Below are 21,161 nucleotides of genomic sequence, written 5' to 3'. Positions count from 1 at the left end.
CCAATTTGGAATGATGATGTAAAAATAAAAAAACAGCAAATATGGAGGGATGGTGGCAACCAAGGCATTGGATTTACAAAGATTTTAGTGTGGAAACTCATACTGTTACTCATCTACAAAAATCTCATCTCAGTGTACAAACAAAAAAAACAGCAATCTTATTATGACGAATGTAGTTTTTATAGAAGTTCTCTTATGTGAAGCGCACTGTTAGCACAGGAAAAAAAGAAACCTTGCACTTTATCACCGAGACTGACAGGGTGCCAATTGTCAAATCAGATTCCCTGTCAAACAAAGCTAAACTGTTTTAAAATTCTGACTCAGTCAACCTGATGAAAATATAGCATCTTCGGTCAACGATTCAGGTGTGATTTAGTAGAAAGAACCTGAGATGGAAGGTCAGTCCAAGCATCAGTTAATTTTGACACATAAACTACCCATTTTCAGCTGACAGGATAAATAATAAATCCTGAGAGTAACTGTGAAAACAATATTGACAGTACAAATATGACTTGCTTGCATCAGTGTATCTTTGGCTGATATTACAACAGTAACAGCCCAGTTGTGTGCTACAAACCGTTATATTCATCCACAGCAGGTGATAGTACCTGCATAAATCCTTTATGTAGTATCCAAAATAAGGCTTAATGTTAGGAGTGGTCACTCAGTCCATCAAAGGCATACATCTGCAGCATTTGGCCAGCTTGCTTTGCCTCTCGGTCTCCAGGGTTTTTTCGTCCAGCAGACCATCCATATAGTGACCGTATTCCTCGATGGCATCTTCCACACGGGTGATATAAAGCCAGGTAAAGAGCACTCCAAAAAACTAAAAAAATAAATAAAAAAAAAGCAATACTTTTGTTCAACATATATAAATATAAAATCTTTATGCGGTATTGGAAGGGTTAATTGCATGTATTGCCTAATTCAAGTTCCCCCACTTTGATTGGCCCTTCCGAAACCCTCAACAGATGACCATTTTGTACAATTTGTGCAGCCTGTTTCTAATGGTTGTCTGATGAGCACTCGTTAACTGTCGCCAGAACTGACTGCAAATCTCTTGATAGGACCCTGAGGTTCTTTGAGGTGTCAAGTGGCTCTTTTGGTCTTGGCATAATGGTAACATGTAATTCAATGCTTATTATAGAACAAAAGCTTCTTTCAAACAGTACACTTTTGTACCTTATTTACTCCTAAAGGGTGAATAGTACCTTTTAGGAACATATTCCCTAAATGGAACATATTAGTACCTTTTGAAAGGATACCTTTTTTTCTGAGCGTGCAGCGATAAACAGAGATGTAACTTTTTCCACACACAGAATGGGCCTTTCTGTTCATTGAAGCTGTACAAAACATAACAAAATCTACATTGCAAGTGTAATTTGATCAGTTATATCGGCTTTTATTCATTGACATTGGTGAAATGCCAACCAAATATCTTTTCTCTTATCTTTTTCACAGCACTGTGTTAATTTGCGCACTTCATGCTGCAGCTACACTATTTGTGCAGTAATATAAATCTTGTAATAAACAACTGGGGTGGTTCACAGTGTAGGGAGACTGACTAATGACTTTGAATCAACTGTGAATCACCATTTATGGAAAAAAAACTAATTATAAAAGCTTCTCGGTTTCAACACTTTTCTCATTAAAAAAAAAAAGTCCCGCCGCCTCCTCCCATACACATAAACATACTTGCTCACATGCACACAAGCATAAGACTGAAGAATGTTTAAATGTAAACATTATAATCCAATATGAATGTCACTGCTAAAAAAAAATTCAACAGTATATTCATGTCAACAATACCTGTGCTTATCACAGATAACACTATATCTTCTGGCATCATTTCCTGTGAAACTACAGATAGGATAGGACTGTCTGACCTGATAGAAACTTAGCCCTGTTCTCAGCACCTCTAAGAGTAAAACCTCTAAGAGTCCTTAGAGTAAAGACTGAGATTACTGTTTGTGTGCATGTGTTTTTCTCTGTGTTGGTGGGTTATCGAAGTTGCAGCATTATTGAAATGGCAACATAATGGACTCAAAATGTATGTGATTATGATAATCCACATCTGCGACTGGTGTTTTTCGGTGCATCAAGGCACCTCTTTAAATGGTGGGACACACATTAATAGCTGCACATTAGAGGATGCTTTTGAAAGTGAGACGGATAACCAGACTGCTAATTTTCTAAAACCGGTCCATTAATGGTACTCTTTTGAGAAAAGTTTAAATTCATTTAAACCATGTCTCTCTCACCAGGCAGCCACCTCTTCATCAGTGCGGAAAACATTTCACAAGGGGATATTATGTAAAGAGGCGATTTAATTACACTGAACTAATGAGCACAGATAATGATGAATAAAGACAAGATGAAATATCTCCATTAAGCCAAAACAAACTTTTGAAGAGAAAAATTATTGGGACTTTTTCCTACAGCAAGTTTTATCAAAGTAAATATATGAATATGAATATTAGGGTTGCCAAAATTCAACTTTTTGAGCTTAATGAATTATTTTGCTTTTAATTTAAATGTACTACTACTACAACTACTAATAAAAAAACTACTTAAAAAAATATTAACATGTATTACAACTTTAAATATAGCACAATTACCCAATTAAATCTAATGTCCCACTACTCAATGACTCTTTATCGTCATAGTTTAAGCCAATGAATTATATAAAATGTTCTTATTTATACGTCACAGTAGATGTGTATGCTCTTGTCACCGTTATCTCTAATATCCTATTTGAATCTGAGAAGAACTGACCAGACTAAAAGTATGATATTTGTCTGCCATGATTACAGGCTTAGAATGACCGTTGGATGAAGAGGAGCTCTCGAAGCTAGGTTATGCTGTAATAACTAATAAACATGAATAGGTCTATTTGAACATAAAAACAATAGGATGGGACATTAATAACACTGCGGTGTCATTTTTAAAATGTGAAAATGAAGAATGGTTTTCCAGAAATGCTAAAATGATGGCCTACACCACAGTAGGTTGACAATAAGCACTGTCGTTTTTGAAAAGGAAATAACATTCTCGTGGATGGATACAGAAGAGTTTGAAACATGTTTGTTGTTGTAGGCTGTCCAATTAGTTTTTCTTGTCATTCAGCAAAGAAAGAGAGCAGGATGGCATTTATAAGATTTAATGGGTTTAAAAAAAAAAAAAGATTCCCCACACAACCCCAACACCCTTGTGCGTAAAAAAAACAATTAAAACTGCAGTAATTGCTGTCACAACTTTTATCCCGAACTCTTCAAACACTTTGAAATGTTCTTACAACCAAAGAAAAATGCCATTTTTGTTCTTGGCAAGCTTGCAAGGGATAAGAGCATGTATGTTTTAAGAAAAGTGCATAATTTGTAATATTCAAACTGACTTATGCAGGCAATCTGAACCTTCTTCTCTTACCTGAGGTAGTAGGATGCCCAGAAGAACACCAGCCATGATTGTATAGTTGTCCACGAACCAAATAAAGACTGCATCAGTGCAACCGCGGATGTAGATGACCTCTACATTTTCTAGCCTCTGTGGGCAAAGGTCAGGCCAGAGAAACAGGTCATATTCAAATGTCATCTTTTCATTATTCTATTCTAAGAGTAAAAAAAACGTCCCTCTTCGCATCTCTTATTAACTACCAATATTGCGAAGTAATGGGTGTGTTGAGACATGCGAATGCAATGTATTGAGGGATAATTGGATGCGGTTATAACTAAGGCAGATCATCATTCATCTGTGCATGCTGCATATTCTCACAGCCTGTTAAAATTCAGAGGTGGTTCTCATTGCTCTTCCCAGATGATCTGATTACTGATCAGACCTTTGACCTCTCCAAATGACTGCATTTATACCAGGTGGATCGACACAGAGAACTTTTCAAATATCAGAATAAAATTATAAGCCACTCTAACTTTCTTTTTTGTTCGCAAAAGCAGATCTAACCAAAACATCATCAGACATAGAAAAAGAGTTGATCAGAGAACATACCTGGTTATGCAGGGTCTTGTATCCACACATCGTATTAACAACTTCAGAAGGCTGTAAAACACAAGCACATGCAGTCTTACCATTTTCATAGAAGTAAACTGTAAACTATCTCGCTTAAAAACTAAGATTGCAAACAGCAAAACCTATGGGGGGAAATCTTTTGACATTTTCAAGCTGGATCATAGATATGAAATTACACATTGTGTGTAATGCTAAGAATACTAAGCTTTATAAATGAAGCCGAAATCATTCTGTGAGTAACTGTACACATTCTGATTACATTTAAATGGATGGGTCACCCAAGATTGAATATTCATTTATTAATTATTCACCCTATTGTCATGCTAAATCTGTAAGACTTTGGTTCATCTTTGAAACACCAATGAAGATATTTTTTATGTAATCTGAGAGATTTTAGTTCCTCCATAACTTTCAATGTTCATCATATAAAGCTACTGAGTCTTTTCAAAAGATGTGGATTAAACCACTTGATTAATATCTGTTTCTTTTACAAACTTCTTATGAACTTTGTAAAGAGTCAAAGTTATGGCTGCATAGACTTTCAATGGAGGGACATAAATATCTCAGATTTCATTTAAACATCTTCATTTGTGTTTGTAGAGACATGAGGGTGAGTAAATGACAGAATTTTCATTTTTGGGTAAACTATCCGTTTAAATCAACTCTTTAAATCAGTGCAACATGACCTCATTAAAATGGAAAAGGTTCCTTTATATAGATTTTCCAGACTGCATCAATGTAGTTTGTTTGCCTGATTACAACAGCATAAGCTGATGACAGGACCAACTTACATTTAAAACGACAAGCACATCTGGTGACAACCCAAAAAGATAAACTGATAAGTGGATTGAATTTGATCATCCTTGGAGCAACAAATTCAGCTCAAGGGAATATTATAGGGTTAAATAAAGCTAAACATTCCTTTAAACAATATATGAGTTTTATTAATATAAGGTTCACAAACAAAAAGGCAGATTTTCATTTTGAAACAAAAGTGTATTTGAGATGATATGCAGACACTTGCAACTAAGGCACCTCGAAGAAATTCAGCCGGAAGGGTCTGACGTCATAGGAACCATGCCTTAATATAATAAACTTAAATCACTAAGCAAAAATAGAGCAAATTAGATATTAATGTTGTTGATTCTCTGATATCATTATTCATATTTTAAAAATCTGCATTGTTTGTTCAGTATATATTTGTATTTGCACTGGGATTTTTGTTTTTGGAAAATACATCAGCCAAATTATTCTTACATGGTCCTACTATTTTTTGAGCTGGTTAAGTGGTGTAAGGTTTTCTTACGTTCACCTAAAGGATTATTAGGAACACCATACTAATACTGTGTTTGACCCCCTTTCGCCTTCAGAACTGCCTTAATTCTACGTGGCATTGATTCAACAAGGTGCTGAAAGCATTCTTTAGAAATGTTGGCCCATATTGATAGGATAGTATCTTGCAGTTGATGGAGATTTGTGGGATGCACATCCAGGGCACGAAGCTCCCGTTCCACCACATCCCAAAGATGCTCTATTGGGTTGAGATCTGGTGACTGTGGGGGCCATATTAGTACAGTGAACTCATTGTCATGTTCAAGAAACCAATTTGAAATGATTCGAGCTTTGTGACATGGTGCATTATCCTGCTGGAAGTAGCCATCAGAGGAAGGGTACATGGTGGCCATAAAGGGATGGATATGGTCAGAAACAATGCTCAGGTAGGCCGTGGCATTTAAACGATGCCCAATTGGCACTAAGGGCCCTAAAGTGTGCCAAGAAAACATCCCCCACACCATTACACCACCACCACCAGCCTGCACAGTGGTAACAAGGCATGATGGATCCATGTTCTCATTCTGTTTACGCCAAATTCTGACTCTACCATCTGAATGTCTCAGCAGAAATCGAGACTCATCAGACCAGGCAATATTTTTCCAGTCTTCAACTGTACAATTTTGGTGAGCTCTTGCAAATTGTAGCCTCTTTTTCCTATTTGTAGTGGAGATGAGTGGTACCCGGTGGGGTCTTCTGCTGTTGTAGCCCATCCGCCTCAAGGTTGTGCGTGTTGTGGCTTCACAAATGTTTTGCTGCATACCTCGGTTGTAACGAGTGATTATTTCAGTCAAAGTTGCTCTTCTATCAGCATGAATCAGTCGGCCCATTCTCCTCTGACCTCTAGCATCAACAAGGCATTTTCGCCCACAGGACTGCCGCATACTGGATGTTTTTCCCTTTTCACACCATTCTTTGTAAACCCTAGAAATGGTTGTGCGTGAAAATCCCAGTAACTGAGCAGATTGTGAAATACTCAGACCGGCCCGCCTGGCACCAACAACCATGCCACGCTCAAAATTGCTTAAATCACCTTTCTTTCCCATTCTGACATTCAGTTTGGAGTTCAGGAGATTGTCTTGACCAGGACCACACCCCTAAATGCATTGAAGCAACTGCCATGTGATTGGTTGATTAGATAATTGCATTAATGAGAAATTGAACAGGTGTTCCTAATAATCCTTTAGGTGAGTGTATTGTAATAATCTGGTTAGAAGTAAAGAACAAACAGATCTCCATCAGTCTTAATAAAGTGGGATTAAAGATCACTTAATTGGTATTAAAGGTAATATCATCAGATTCGATTCTGATATTCAATTTCAGACAAAACATTCTGATGTAATCTCCACATATAGAAAGCATTTTAGTGTATTACTTTGTCTTAGACCGAGGTAATGATGAGGTAATGCTTGTCCATAGGTAATCTCCACACAGCTGGATGTTGGCAAACAAACTCTGTGCTTGTTCCAAAACTAATGAAAAATGAATGTCCTTTTGACTGCAAGACCTGTTTTAGTATTGCACTTCAAAGGACCTTTTTTTCAACTGTCCTATCCAACTTCAAAAAATGAGATCTTTTAATATTCAGGTGAATCTAATATCAAGCTGCAGTGATATGTTACTAACATTCTGGCTTATGTTAAGAGTGTTTGAAAAGAAAATAAATGTGCAAGATACAAACTAACAAAAATAGCTGGCATCTTTATTGTAACATGGGGTAACAATATCTTCCTGACTAAAAATCTTGCAGATGCGTCATTCCTGCAATGCAGTATATTTTCATGTCCCCATCATAAGTCACATGATGCACTTTATAAGAAATATTCCACCACCACCAAAAAAAAAAAAAAAGAAAAGAAAAGATTTCTTGAAAAATGCCTATTTTTCCCTATAGAATGAAAGTGAATGGAATCTATTGGTGTTTGGAAACCACAAATCATCAAATTATCTTCTTTTATGTTTCACAGATGGAAAGAAAGCCATACAGGTTTGGAACAACACAGGGTGTGTAAATTATGACAGAATTATCAACATTATTATGTGAACTATCACTTTAACTAACAAAAGTCAGGTCCCTTCCATCAGGAAATGACATCATTTTTGGCACAACAGCAGCAGCACAAACATTCCACCCTAAATGACACTCGTGTAAGCGGACTCTCAATCCCTCATTGAACTATGGCTAACTCTAGCTCTTTATTTCCATCATGTTAGACAGTTTGTTCATGTTATTGCCATTGTGTAAATAATAAAGCTTTCAATCAGTGCTTCATCAGAGCATATTTTTGAAAGTCTGGTACCCTTTTATAGAAATACTTCTTAAAATACAAAACAAGAAAATTCACTTTTAGCAGTTACAGATTTCAAAAGGTACACAAAACGGGAATGACCCAGATAACGCAGGATCATTATGAGCTCAACGTTTCCATAAATGAACAAATGTAAAGCAAAGCAACTGGCTGTTATGGAAACTAGAAACCCTGAGCAGAAAACACCTCATATTCCACATCATTTCAAAAATATGACATGGACAAAGTTCCTTCCTAATTCACTGGATGTAGTGACATTATTTTTGTACCTGTAAAATTGAGCAGAGCTCAAATGGGACAGAACAAACCTAGCTGAGGAATGCTGAAGCACACAAAGTGACAATTTTTTCTTTTGTGTGTTTCATCTTCGCCTTTTATGTGTCCTTTCAGGTAAGCAAACAGTAGCCTCGTGAAAGACTCAATTGCTTTTGGTTTAAACCAGGGCTGGTCTAAATTTAAAAAATGTATGAGTTAACATAAAATACCACAAAATATACTGTAGGATTTTGTTTACCCCAGGATTATATATAAAAAGCTGACATTACTCTAGTCTTCAGTGTCACATGATCCTTCAGAAATCATTCTAATATGCTGATTTGGTGCTAAAGAAAAATGTCTTATTATTATCAATGATTAAAACAGTTACGTATACAATATTTGTGTGAAAACCATGATACATGTTTTTTTTTTTTTCAGAATCCTTTGATGATTTAAGTTCAAAAGAACAGTTTATATTTGAAATTGAAATCTTTTGTAACAATTTAAAATGACAAACTTTTGAAGTGGAAACTGCTTTATGAAAACTGGACTTGATCTGTGTATAAGTTCACACTGCAAGAGGAATGAAAAGATATTCATAGACAAACCTTGTTAATACAGCAGGTGTATGGCACTCCACACGCTAGCGGACCAGGAGCAGAGCAATTATGATACATGTTCACCTCCCAGTCCGTGTACTCGTTTCCCCCACAACATTTGAACTGGAAAAACAAGAGTCAAAGCATTAAAACCACTTATCAATGGAAATATCAGCATAGCTTCAGAGGAAGTGTATTATTTTTGGTAAAGCTGGTTGTTTTCTCATCTAGCACTGCTGAAGATCTGTTTAGGCTATGCTGTGGTAGAACATGGTGGTTCAACAGTCATATACAAGCCTACCGGAAGAATATTTGTACATCGCATTTTTAAAAACAATTGTGCAAATCGTTGAATTTGCTAGCATGCCATCTGCTAAATTGCACCTTGGTTGACAGGGCATGAAACAAGAGAGGTGAATGAATAATATGAGCTGCTTTGTATTAATTTATTGAGACTAAAGCTTTCAGAGAACAAGTATGAATAAATATTAGGCTCCTGTCTTCCCTCACTGAATAGCACAATTCATATTCTAGCACATTAGCTCATTTAAATGACAGTGAATCACATTTGAGGAAATTACTTAAGAAATTGGTTGATTCCCTCAAAAGAAACATCTTCACTGATGTACAAGAATTACAATTATAGAGCATAATTGTGTGATGATATCCAATTGCAAAAGGCAAACAGAAATTAATGCAGCGTGTGATGTCAGTCATAAAACAAATAAATGAGGAATGACCAGGACCCCTCTGGGAATGAAGCCACTCTCCACATCAGCCTGACAGAAAACACTGACTGTGTTCCGATTCACAGGCTCCTGTGCAGGGTTCACTGCTCCTTACAATAATGATAATGGGAGGTCTGCAAAAATCCACTTCACTTGACAAAATTTGGAACGCACTCCAATGTTGTTTAATACAGACAACACTTGAGCCACACAGATTAGCATTTGTTGTTACCTCATTTATGGTCAATGACAATGCCAAGGAGGAAAGACATCAGCAATGATCTTAGAGGAGCAATTGTTTCTGCCCATCTATCTAGGAAGGGTTATAAGGCCTTTTCCAAACAATTTGAAGACCATCATTCTACAGTAAGGAAGATTATTCACAAGTGGAAAACATTCAGACAGTTGCCAGATCTTCCCAGGAGTGAATGTCAAATTCACCCCAAGGTCAGACCGTGCACTGCTCAGAAAAACTGCAAAACACCCAAGAGCTACACCAACAGGCCTCAGTTAACATGTTAAATGTTAAAAGTCATGGCAGTACAATTAAAAAAATACAGGACAAGTATGGCATGTTTGGAAGGGTCGCCAGGAGAAAGCTTCTCTCTAAAAAGAACAAGTCAGCACGGCTTAGGTTTGCAAAGTTGCATTTGAACAAACCTCAAGACTTCTGGAACATTGTCCTTTGCACAGATGAGACCAAACACAGCATATCAGCACAAACACCTTATACCAACTGTCAAGCACGGTGGTGAAGGGGTGATGATTTGGGCTTGTTTTGCAGCCACAGGACCTGGGCAACAATATTCCTCTAGAATGATGTGAGAGACTCATAAAGTCATATAGAAAAGGATTACTTATTTATTTTATTTTATATTTTATTATGCTTCTGTTATTTATGCTAAAGTTGGTTCTATATATATATATATATATATATATATATATATATATATATGAAATTTTGATAAGAGATATTGATCAAAAATATACAAAATACAGCCATGTGAATTTATATCAAATATCTTATTTTAATTCACTGTTCTTGTATTTTATATTACTGTTGTGATGAAAATATGATTTGGTGAATTTATTTAATGTTTCTTCCTAGATAATTTTTTATGTGACCTTATTAAATGTTACAGTAATAGCTTTTTCGTGCAGTTTATAACTTGTGAATAATGTAGAAACTACCACAGAGACAACTTAAGCTCAACAAATAACAGAACTTACTTTTCACTGCTTATTTTAGCCAAAGATTGTGAATGTCATGGTTTTGTCACATCTGCTTTTGTTCTTAGTTCTGTGTGGTGACAGAGCTATGACATTTCCTGTCTGTCTTGTGTTTATGTTAGTCTAGTTTCATGTGAGCGCATGGCTCTTGATGATTCCTGTGCCATGTGCTTTCTGTCTAATTGTTAGCTCCTCCCTTCTCGTTATCTGCTTAAGTATTAACATTCCTCACCTGTTGTCTCGTTACCCTCCTGTGTGTGTTTCCTTTATAGCTTCCTTTGTGTTTTCAGTCCAGTGCTGGTTCGTTTGTCTAAGTTCCTGTTCCTTGTTCCTAGTGTTTTGCCTTGTTAGTATTTGTTCTGGTTTTTCCCCCATGTGGGAGTTTTGTTTGTACTTTGTATTTTGTTTGTTTGGTTAATTAAAAATCTTACCTTTGTTTTACTGCAATTGAGTCCTCGCTTCTGTTTCCTGATTATCCCGTGACAGTGAAGCACTGAGGGGTTGCAAAATTACTGGTTTCTTTCTCTCTCTAATCTAGTGAATTGATATTTCGATGTAGACTTGCTCCCTGTGCTGCTAAACACATTTTCCCTCTAAGATTTGGAATCTCACTCAAGATAAATATTCTGTGAAGTCAAGATCAATACCTGCAGTGTCATGTTGATTCTGGCATACTGTTTGACAGCAGCCTTTGCACACACACAAAAAAAAAAAAATTCAAATAATATAAAAATTCATTCAAACCACATTTGTGAAAAGGACTGAAGGTGGTTTAAACAGAAAATAATCCCATTATCTTTACAATGTACCAAACTAGAGCGAAACTTTTTCCTTTCGACCATCATGTGAGGAATGATTACCTGGAATTGACAGGTTTTAGAGCTGCAGCTTTAGTTTATTTATTCCAAATCAAGTCAAAATATCTAGTAAAATGAAATTGCTGTAATATATTTGTACATAATTAAGCACTGCTAAAACAGCTCTCAGTAATTACTCATATTAAACAGTTTCATGCAGATGCTCCGGGTGAGGTTGTGTATTTGAAGGACTAGAAGACATCCTCATGCACTTGAATGCATCATAGAGCCACTGGGCTCTTTGACAGTGTTTTGCCATAAAATGCCTATGCATTGAATGTTTTGTAGATATACTTGCAAATTACAAGTAGAGCTCTTTGAATGGCCTCCTGCTACAAAGTCTAAATTCCCACTTGGTGGGATTTATTTACTGAAAGTCTTCATATCATTTCTCACACATAAAAGTAAATACGAAGGAATTTCAAAAGCAAATGGTTTGGTCTCAATCTCTTTCTTACCTGTGCACTCAGGAGCAGTTGTACCTAATTTATGGTAATTAAAAACTACTCCTCATAGTCACTGGTCTTTGTTGATTTAACTACTGTATAAAAGGGACATCTGAATTGTCACTATCTGACATCTGAGTTGGATTATAGGGCCCTATCATTTCCACGATGCAGAAAACACAAATTGCGGAATCCAGACATTAAAACAAGATATGCTGTATAAAGCTGAATGCCATGGAATTTGGACATTTTTGGATTAATAAGTCAAAAGTAGTACTGTACACTTAATCAAATTCACAATCAACCCCCCAATTTTTTTGCAAAGGTATTCACTACAAACCAACAAAATAAATGTTCCATTTAACTTTAAGAATTTATGACAGAATTTATTACTAACAAAAAATTACAAAGAAAAAACCTGTTGTGCAGCCTATTTTTGACAAAAAAGCTATTTTTGTTGCAAAAAGGAATATTTATATTTTTAAAAGATTGATTAAATTGTTAGGTTTTATGATAAATTTGAATGAAATCTTAAATTTCTTAAATCAAAAAACATAAAATCCAGAAAATTTTATACAGAATTTAGGACAAAAATACAATGGAATTCGGTCAAAACAACAACACCGATTTCATATGGCCCTATTATTGTTACAATTTTAATAATTATTAATTCAATTGATTATCTATGCCTTATGATAAATCATATTTTATTAAAAGATATTTAATTTATTCATTAGAAATATTAATTAAAACCATTAAAATGGAATCCAGAAAAAATAAAACAAAAAATGCAAAATAAATAAAATGGATTTTATAGGCCCCTAGTTTACCAGCTTTTTTTTTTTTTTTTTGCAACAAATGATTATCAGGAGTATAAGCATTTGCGAATGCAGAGGTCTGGACAGATATTGTTTCATAGGATGAAACTATGTCGACAGACCGAATTCAAAGATGCCTTGAATGCAAATCTTCAAAAGTCAGCATACTAAATTCTGTACCTTTCATGTGCTCCATGATATAAATCTCTTACCGTATTCTGAACAAAGTCCAGGATGTTTTTGAAATCAAGGTCATCATAGTAATTCACCATGCCTCTACGAATGTTTTTGTTGAGAAGTTCCACTGTCTATTGGACAAAGAAAGGTCAGTGTTATAACAGGTAGATGTTGTTTTTGCAACAACATTTCATAATATTCATATGTATGATGTCAAGCCCTTGTTGTTTCTCATCTCTTTTAATCTCGATAAAATAGTAGAATCCTGGGACTGGTACAATTAGGTTCTTTATGAATATGACTGAAATGAAGTTCACAATGATGTTAATTATGTTCTGGCATCAAAAATATTTTCTTAATGATTGCTGAAGTGTCAAGAAGCCAAACAAATTTTCACTTCCAGCTGACAATGAAATCGCACAACCTGTTACTTGGAAATGACAAGGAAGAAACACGTACTTTGAAAAACAAGGCAGGAATTTTACACATTTGTCAAGAACATAATACAACAAACAAATAAGAAAAAAAATCAGTGATAAAAAGGTTTGTACCTGGGTCCTAAAGATCAGAGCAACAATCCCACCAACGAGCTCCAAAATGAGACAGAGAGCGAGCATGTAAAGAAACTGCAAGGCAAGAGTAAACAGTGAAAGAGACACGGGCACATTACTCAGAATCAAATGAAACAACAGTCGCACATCTCAATTTCTGCCCTACTTGTGCTGTACACGCATGGATGGACTCACTGCCCAAGTGACATTTTCAGAAAGCAGAAGGACCAGTGAATACAAATAGCTCAAAACACGATTCAATTCCCATAAGTTTGTTTCATTGCTATTTTGTGCCCCTTTACAACCTTTCTTTCCTCTGTGGAATGCAAAAGATATTTTGAAAAATGTTTTGTCCATCCATACAAATGACAACACTGGATATTGACTTTCTCTGTACAGACAAAAACAAAACATGTTCTTTTGTGTCATACAGATTTGGAATGTCATGAGGGTGAGTAAATAATGACTGGATTTTCCTTTTTGGGTAAACTAACCCTTTAACCTTATAATATTCTTTTTTTTGTTTGCTCCGTTCAAAAAGCATTATTATAAAGAATAGTATATGAAGTGTTTTGTTCAGAAAATCAATATGGTAAACATAAGCGATATGCTGAAGTACAGCGATTGTGATGTAGAGGACACTACTATATATGCAAGTGTCTGATGGATAAATTAAAACTTACCACTTTGAGAAGACACAAGTTGTCTCTGAGAGACGCCAGAACCCCGATGAAGGAAACGATGAACATGACCACACCGAGCACAATGAGGATAATGGCGGGAGCCAGGAACACTCCTTCCAGCGTTTTGTACCGTTGCCTCTCCACCTCTGCATAGATGCCGATGGCCAAAATAAAGCCCCCTATCAACTGAAACAAATCACACGAATCAGATCAGACCATTTGGATTTAAAGCAAAATAAGATTTCAGGTGGGATAATCAACACTATTTTAGTTATGTTACTAGCTTTAAAAGGGAGATGGGTCAAAAGTAACACAAATGAGTCCATGAAATATTTTAGTCAGGGCCTCAAAAAATCTAACAAGGATGGTCATTATTGAACCTAGCAGTATTTTAGTTTTTTTCATATTTGAATGTATTACGGTTAAAACTGTGAGCTCCTGAGTTAATGTATTCTGATCTTGAATCATAATGGCTCCCCTGATGCGCAGAGTGTGATTTCCATCTGGAAATATTCTAAATGATTATCATACTCTACTGATCACAGCCGTAGTTGACTTATTAAAGAATTAAAGCATGTGGTGTTAACCCCAAACTGCATTTTTGTGTCAGACTGAAGAGTAGTAGAAAGTAGATGTAGGAGAAGCAGATGATAGTTGAAGCTGTACAAAAGTGACATAGAACTGCAAATGCACTTCAGTAACCCAGAGAAAAAACCACGAGCTCCAGTGACATGGCTTAATGGCATAATCAAATAATAACCATTATAATGCTGGGCTGGTAAATTGCAGCAAAACCACTACATGCCTGTTAATTCATTGTGTGTGTGTGTGTGTGTGTGTGTGTGTGTGTGTGTGTGTGTGTGTGTGTGTGTGTGTGTGTGTGTGTGTGTGTGTTTGCATATGGGCTTTACAAAAAATGTGTTGTGCTAATGCATTCCTTCTGTCCCTGAACTTCCCTTCTTATTCAACACCACACCAAGATGTAGTCTGTATGGATAAGTAGTAATCTTCTTCCTTAAGTAGAGGCATAATCGGTATGTACCAAGGGCAAAAATCATTGCCAGTGCATTAATAATATTATATTATAAATAGTGTGTAAATCACTAATTGTTCTAAAATGATACTGAACTGTTCAACAGTACAGAGGATCAAATTTCAGAGGGAGGCAGCTATAGGCTATATTGTATGGGGAATGTGAGGGGGTGTAAAGGTAAAACTGGTGAAAATGAATGGACTAATTACAGAGTAAACGTCACCCACTTGGACCACTTTTAGTCTCGTCCAATTGAAATGAACTTGAAACACAAAATGGTCTGCGAGTAATCCGGTTTTTAGTAACAGTCCACTCAGTTTGTTTAAATTAAAGCTCCACCTCCGTGTCTGCCATCATCTTTAGTTTGCAGAGGACTAATGGACTGAAAAGAGAAGATGGCTATTGTTGAAGCAATATAAAAACGCTAACTTAGTATCTTATATGCGCTCCAAAGCTGCATTTTGATCATTTGTATGATCAAAAACTTATTATGAAATATTACTAAGATTATTAGTTATACAAACTGTTTTCTCTTTTAATATATTCTACAAAAGTAATTTATTCCTGTGATGACGAAGCTGAATTCTCATCAGTTTTCAGGAATTTTTGGTCTTCAATGTCACACAATCCTTTATAAATCATTTTAATATACTGATTTGAAGACACCTGTGATGGGATGACTGATGCAAACTCTGAATCAACATGCACTAATGCTAATTTTTTTCAAATATTGTAATCATTATGTCCACAACTAGAAATAATTACTTCAATGAGCTCATTGTTTCTGCCTTAAATTATACATTGTTAGCTAACTGTGTGATTTGTACATTTCTGAAATACATTACTTGGACACAGCCACCTCTGATAACATATGCAAACTGCTAAAGGTCTGTAAATTTTGCCAATAAGCCTGATTTCCAATGAGGGTTGAATAATTTCAATTTCAACTGTACATCCTGGATAAAAGTATTCATTTATTAAAAAAACCCAAAAAATATACTGATCACAAAATTTAAACAGTAGTGTAAGTTAATGAGACTTTGACTTGATTTTAAAAAGAAAAAAACAGCATTGTGGTAAGTTGCTTGGTGATAGTCAAAGGTTGATCGTTTTCAATATGCCATTAACCCAGATGTGCGAACAATAGATGGAATATGAATTTGAACAATGAAGACGCAAAGCACTCTGTCAGAGTAGCCTGGTTAACCGTTATAATTGTTGTACTTTATCCTAACGTTTTCAAAATCTGCACAAGAAATCAAAAATAGTGTTACAACCACAGTTAGAGAAAGTATGAAACTAACGTTATCATGCCACTGATGCTTAGAAATATGTTCATGTCAGTGACTAAATCCTAGTGGGAGATACTGATAGACTGGAAGACAAACTGAAAGAAAAAATGCCTATGTTTAGGTCCCTCATGAGGTTTCAACAGCCTCTTGGGAAACCGTCTGAAAAGTATCAACCAGTTATGAGCTTTGGCTGACTTTAAAAGGACTGAAAGCATTAAGGTTGATGGAGTCCGAGACCACCACCACCTCATTTCAACAGAAACCGGTTCTATCTGGTCATTATAATTCATTTATTTTCATGTAGGCTACCTTTATTCCAAACTACATTGCTGAAACATTTTTATTACTTTAAAGGGGTCATATAATGCCATTTTTGTACAAGCTAGTATGATTCTTTAGGGTCTAAATTAAAAGTTTGTAATATACTTTAATTAAAAATTCTCATTAGTATTGTAAGAAAACACTTATTTTACTTGGTCAAAAACAGCTCTGTTTTCAGCACGCCGTTTCAGTGCATATGACTTTAAATGATAATGAGCTTTGCTCACCCCGCCTCTCTGTTCTGTGTGTACACCGCTTGTAACACAATAACCATAACACGTTGTTCAGTATAAACGTGGGATTATGAATTATATTGAGAACGTCATACATAGAAAACATGCCGTAATGTACCCTGAGTGTAAACCTTAGACGCATTCATTGTGAAGCGTGCAGCTAGCGATTTGCAAAGATTAATATAAATATTAATATAAAGTTTAATAAAACGTTACACTCACTTCAGTTGTTCTAGAGGTTCAGCAGGAACACGAATATCTGGTACCGATCCTTTTTTCAGGAGCAGCTTCTTAGCAAAACCAGCTTTATACTGACCCTCGTTTATAAAGCAGTCTGGTGAGAAATGATTCGCGCAAACATAAAAGCATTGACGTTGCTCGTGGGGAATATTCCCTTCGAAAACAAACACAGCCACTGCGGCTTCAGCGGTTCGGATTAAGGAACATTAAAATGACTGCTGTGTTCGTTATTACACCCAAGAACAGAACACCACAATCGCTTAGACGCCATTCTGCTCATAGACAGTGCTCCAGCATATCAACAATGACCGTGCCGGTCCGCGCAGACTATGATTGACAGCTCCCTCACGAGCGAGGGGGGGTCTGTGTTGAAACGCTCCTGTCAATCAACAATCGTGGGAGGGGCTTCCGAACGTGTGACGTCACACGGTCGAACGGCTCGATTTGAGACGGGAAAACATATAAGGAGATTAAAACAAAAACACCGGATGGATTTGTATCATTATATGATGGTTGTGTACAGGCACTGCCAACACACATTTCAGTACAATCAACTTGTAAAAGTGCATGTACCATTATATGACCCCTTTAAGGTATATGAAAACAAAGATCATCCTGATAGCAACTTACAAAACGTCTTCAACCTTTCTCATGGGGACCCACTGTCCTGCAAAGTTTATTTCCAATTACTTCAGCACACCTGCCGATTTGTTTTCAAGGGATCCTGAACAGCTTGATGAGGTGCTTCAGGTGTGTTAGACAAGGGGCCGTTTACACAACACGTTTTCATCTAAAAAAATAAAACTTTATACTTTTTGGCCTGAAAATGCAATCTTTTGAAAACAAGTTTTTGTTAACGAAACCGTTATCTTCTCCATGTAAACTACAAAAACGTGAATTTGTGAAAACGGTGATGTCATGCGCATGGGTATTACGTGTTTGGTCTATAGGCGTGTAGTGTTTCTTTACAAAGTGACACCGCCAACTATGGCTTGGCATAAATAATACAGTGTTTTTAATAGTTTTTGTATGTTGTCTGTACGCAAAAAAAAAAAAAAAAAAAAAAACATTCAAACACATTTTTAAACATCCAAAACTACTATTGTTTCTGAGATATGGGTACTTTCGTTTGTTACTGTTGTGTTATGTACTACTTTGTACTTTTTGTTTGTGCTGCCTATCTTGACCAGGACTCCCTGGTAGAAGAGATATTGTATCTCAATGGGACCTTCCTGGTAAAAATAAATAAATAAAAAATAAATAAAATAAAATAAACTACTATTGAGCCAATCAGAAAAGTTAGCACCTTCAACCTCTTCAAGTCAAGTAAGTTGTACGCACAAAAAATAAAAGACAGAGACATGAGTGGACATAAATCAACAGAGATGGTAAGAACAAATGTCCGCCCTTGCCTTTGTGAGCAGAATAGCCATCCACACATAAAAATGTACCCTTTGTAGTCTTGTGTAAAGCACATCCACCAGGTTGTGAAAGCCCTGATGAGAGCAGCACAAAGTGTGCGCTAGGTCAGCCAGTACTGTAATACTGCTGCCAATGGGCAACCAAGAGCCTTGGCTGGTGGCATAATGGTCTGAAATAGCGTCCTGTGGGGCCCATTTTTTATGCTGTCAGTGTGATAGGTTCAATATGTGCAGTCCTGCTCTTGACAGAAAGCTATGGGAGAAGCACAATGGTGCAGCCCATAGCATTTCAAACCCCGGGTGCTTTGACACCAGCTCTTTTCACACAATAATCTATTTTAAATACCAATAACAGATGAGAAAAAAAGATAGCAGAATGTCATAGTGCATACGCCATGAGAGTGGCTCAAACTTGAATAATACTACAATGAAAAGCATTATTTGCATATAAAAGAGTATTATCAAAGCATGACACATTAATGTCACAAATGTGAAATGTTTATAAAAGATTATTATATGAGTTTATGAAAACATGACACAAATGGATGACAAAATAATATGATGCAAAAAAGAAATAAAGAACATCAAATGTGGAGAATAGAAACATTTAAGAACAATTAAACTGAACAATAGGAACAAACATTGTATCGTAATTATAACTGGTAACTGAATGTATGCTTTTCATTTTAATCAGATCCGAGTCTGAACTGTTTTCAAATTTAAAACGCCAAATTCCAGCGCTTATGTAACTCTCTAGTTTATTTTTAGGAAGTCACAGTTTGACAATAGTAATTAAGAGTATTAGATAAATTGAGAACTAAAATACAGAAAGACTTGCTTGATGATGTTTGCTTGATAAAGCTTGATAATGTTTTGCATTAAAAGCACTAGATTAGAATATTCACTAATGGCTTTTAAAATGTACAGTACAATTAGCATATGTGTGGTTATGTATCTATAGACAATATATTAAAGGATCAAGCATTCAGGACACATGCAATCTATTTGAATTTTTCAACTGCTTTAAAGAAAAAGGCAATCCAAGGAAACACACACACACACATTCTAGGATAAGGAAAGGTCTCACAACAGACTTCTATCTATAATAATTTTATATTATAATAATAAAAGCTGTTAGTTAGATTAGATAGATTATAATCCTATAAAGCATATCCAGAGAATGTATCCTACTATTCAATTTCTGAACAAATCTGCGCTCCGACTCTTGAATTTTCTGTATAATCCTGGGTTCAAAACAGGCTTGACCGTAAATAAATGTCCCACATAGCAAGCATAGTTCATACTAATGACAACAAAAAGGATACTGCTCATACAGGTGGGAAAGAGTCCTCAAGTGGTAAATTCTTAAAGAACTCAAAATGAACTCAAACCTCAAGCTGAGTGATTATGTGCAAAATAATATGAAATATGAATGATGGCTTGCCTTTAATGGCATTTGACTCCATGGTCACAACGAATTTTTTTTTTTTTTTTTTTTAGTTCACAGCTTTCACAGTCTGACTGCACAGTAGGCTAAACACAAAATGTTGGTCCTCTGATCGTCATAATGCAATCAATAACAGAAGCAAGATAACCACCAACAACCACTAAAATGTGTCTGTTTCTGTTTCTATCTACTTCTATCAAAAGGAAATGCTATTATGGTTTTGTGCCCAGATGAACATATCAGTTTAACAAGAAAGGTCTTAAGATATTTAAAAAGCGTATCATACCTAGGCTACTTTTACCTTAATATTTCCGCTTAGTACTTTCTACAGCGACGAGGTATACACACATATTATATTATAGATAAATCAATTGATAAACACATGCAACGTCGTAAAAAACATTTGATGTTTTTAACAGCAAGTTAGCCGTTAAAAATAGATCAATTAAGAGATCGTTAATTCAGTAACAAACTCTTAATCCTACAGTATCCTACAGTAGGAGGAGGGTGGGGTCAATAGCACTGGAACAGGTTAATGGGCGTCATAACATAATTAAAAATATATAAACATATACCAAATGTTATACTTCTAGCAGATTTCTAAAATTCAACTATATTCTTTTTGCTTTATCTCTGCTCTTTCCGATTTTTTAAACCGTTCTTGACTTGTGCGCATTTGCTGAGTCTCATGAATTTATCACACCGATCTATTACATAGGATAGAGAAAAACAATCAAACTTACCCAGAAAATTGTTGCATATACGATTAACGAGAACTTCAGAAAGATGTACGAGCACCTATCGCAATATCGGACTTCTTTTGACATGTTAAAAAACGTAAAAATGGCACGGAATACGTTCCCGTAAACACTTCCTGGTTGTATCGTCTACCTGAGCGAGCAGAGCACGCGCTCCATTGTCACAAACGCAGACATGAATTACAATATTTTGATTGATGGGTGGGTTGTCCAATGAGAGAGCGGAAGGAGAGTTTATTGTTTTAGAGCTCTGAAATACATTAGACTCTTTAACACTAGGTTAAATATAATTATTGTAATTATATTATAGATTTACACATCGCAGATAGCTACTATATACACTTATACCCACAAAGATACGATACCCTTTATCTAGGCTAAATGGACGATAAAAACATTTTTTCT

General features: G+C 35.8%; 1 protein-coding gene across 1 annotated transcript; it reads right to left on the bottom strand.

Annotated features, from left to right (window-relative positions):
• Positions 1-318: 318 nt before the first annotated feature.
• On the bottom strand, positions 319-20,919 carry tspan15 (tetraspanin 15). The gene is made up of 8 exons (XM_056257193.1): positions 20,742-20,919; positions 14,012-14,197; positions 13,329-13,403; positions 12,813-12,908; positions 8,531-8,644; positions 4,003-4,053; positions 3,427-3,543; positions 319-826 (listed from the first exon to the last, which is right to left on the bottom strand). Exons 1-8 carry the CDS (start codon positions 20,823-20,825, stop codon positions 665-667), a joined length of 885 nt encoding a protein of 294 aa, XP_056113168.1. The 5' UTR covers positions 20,826-20,919; the 3' UTR covers positions 319-664.
• Positions 20,920-21,161: the final 242 nt, after the last annotated feature.

Source organism: Rhinichthys klamathensis, unplaced genomic scaffold (genome assembly GCF_029890125.1).
Source record: "Rhinichthys klamathensis goyatoka isolate OS25496 unplaced genomic scaffold, OSU_Roscu_1.1 h1tg000135l_1, whole genome shotgun sequence".
In the NCBI taxonomy this organism is placed as follows: domain Eukaryota; kingdom Metazoa; phylum Chordata; class Actinopteri; order Cypriniformes; family Leuciscidae; genus Rhinichthys; species Rhinichthys klamathensis.
The sequence above is the reverse complement of the archived record's forward strand: the minus strand, read 5'-3'. Positions and strand labels throughout refer to the sequence as shown.

What these genes read in the sequence shown, in the direction of transcription:
- tspan15 (XM_056257193.1), bottom strand. Translation starts at nt 20,825, where the DNA reads ATGTCAAAAGAAGTCCGATATTGCGATAGGTGCTCGTACATCTTTCTG. An exon ending in ACTTGTGTCTTCTCAAAGTG is followed by an intron (nt 13,404 to 14,011) that starts GTAAGTTTTAAT and finishes CTTGCCTTGCAG; the next exon opens with TTTCTTTACATGCTCGCTCT. An exon ending in ACAAGACCCTGCATAACCAG is followed by an intron (nt 3,544 to 4,002) that starts GTATGTTCTCTG and finishes CTTTGCCCACAG; the next exon opens with AGGCTAGAAAATGTAGAGGT.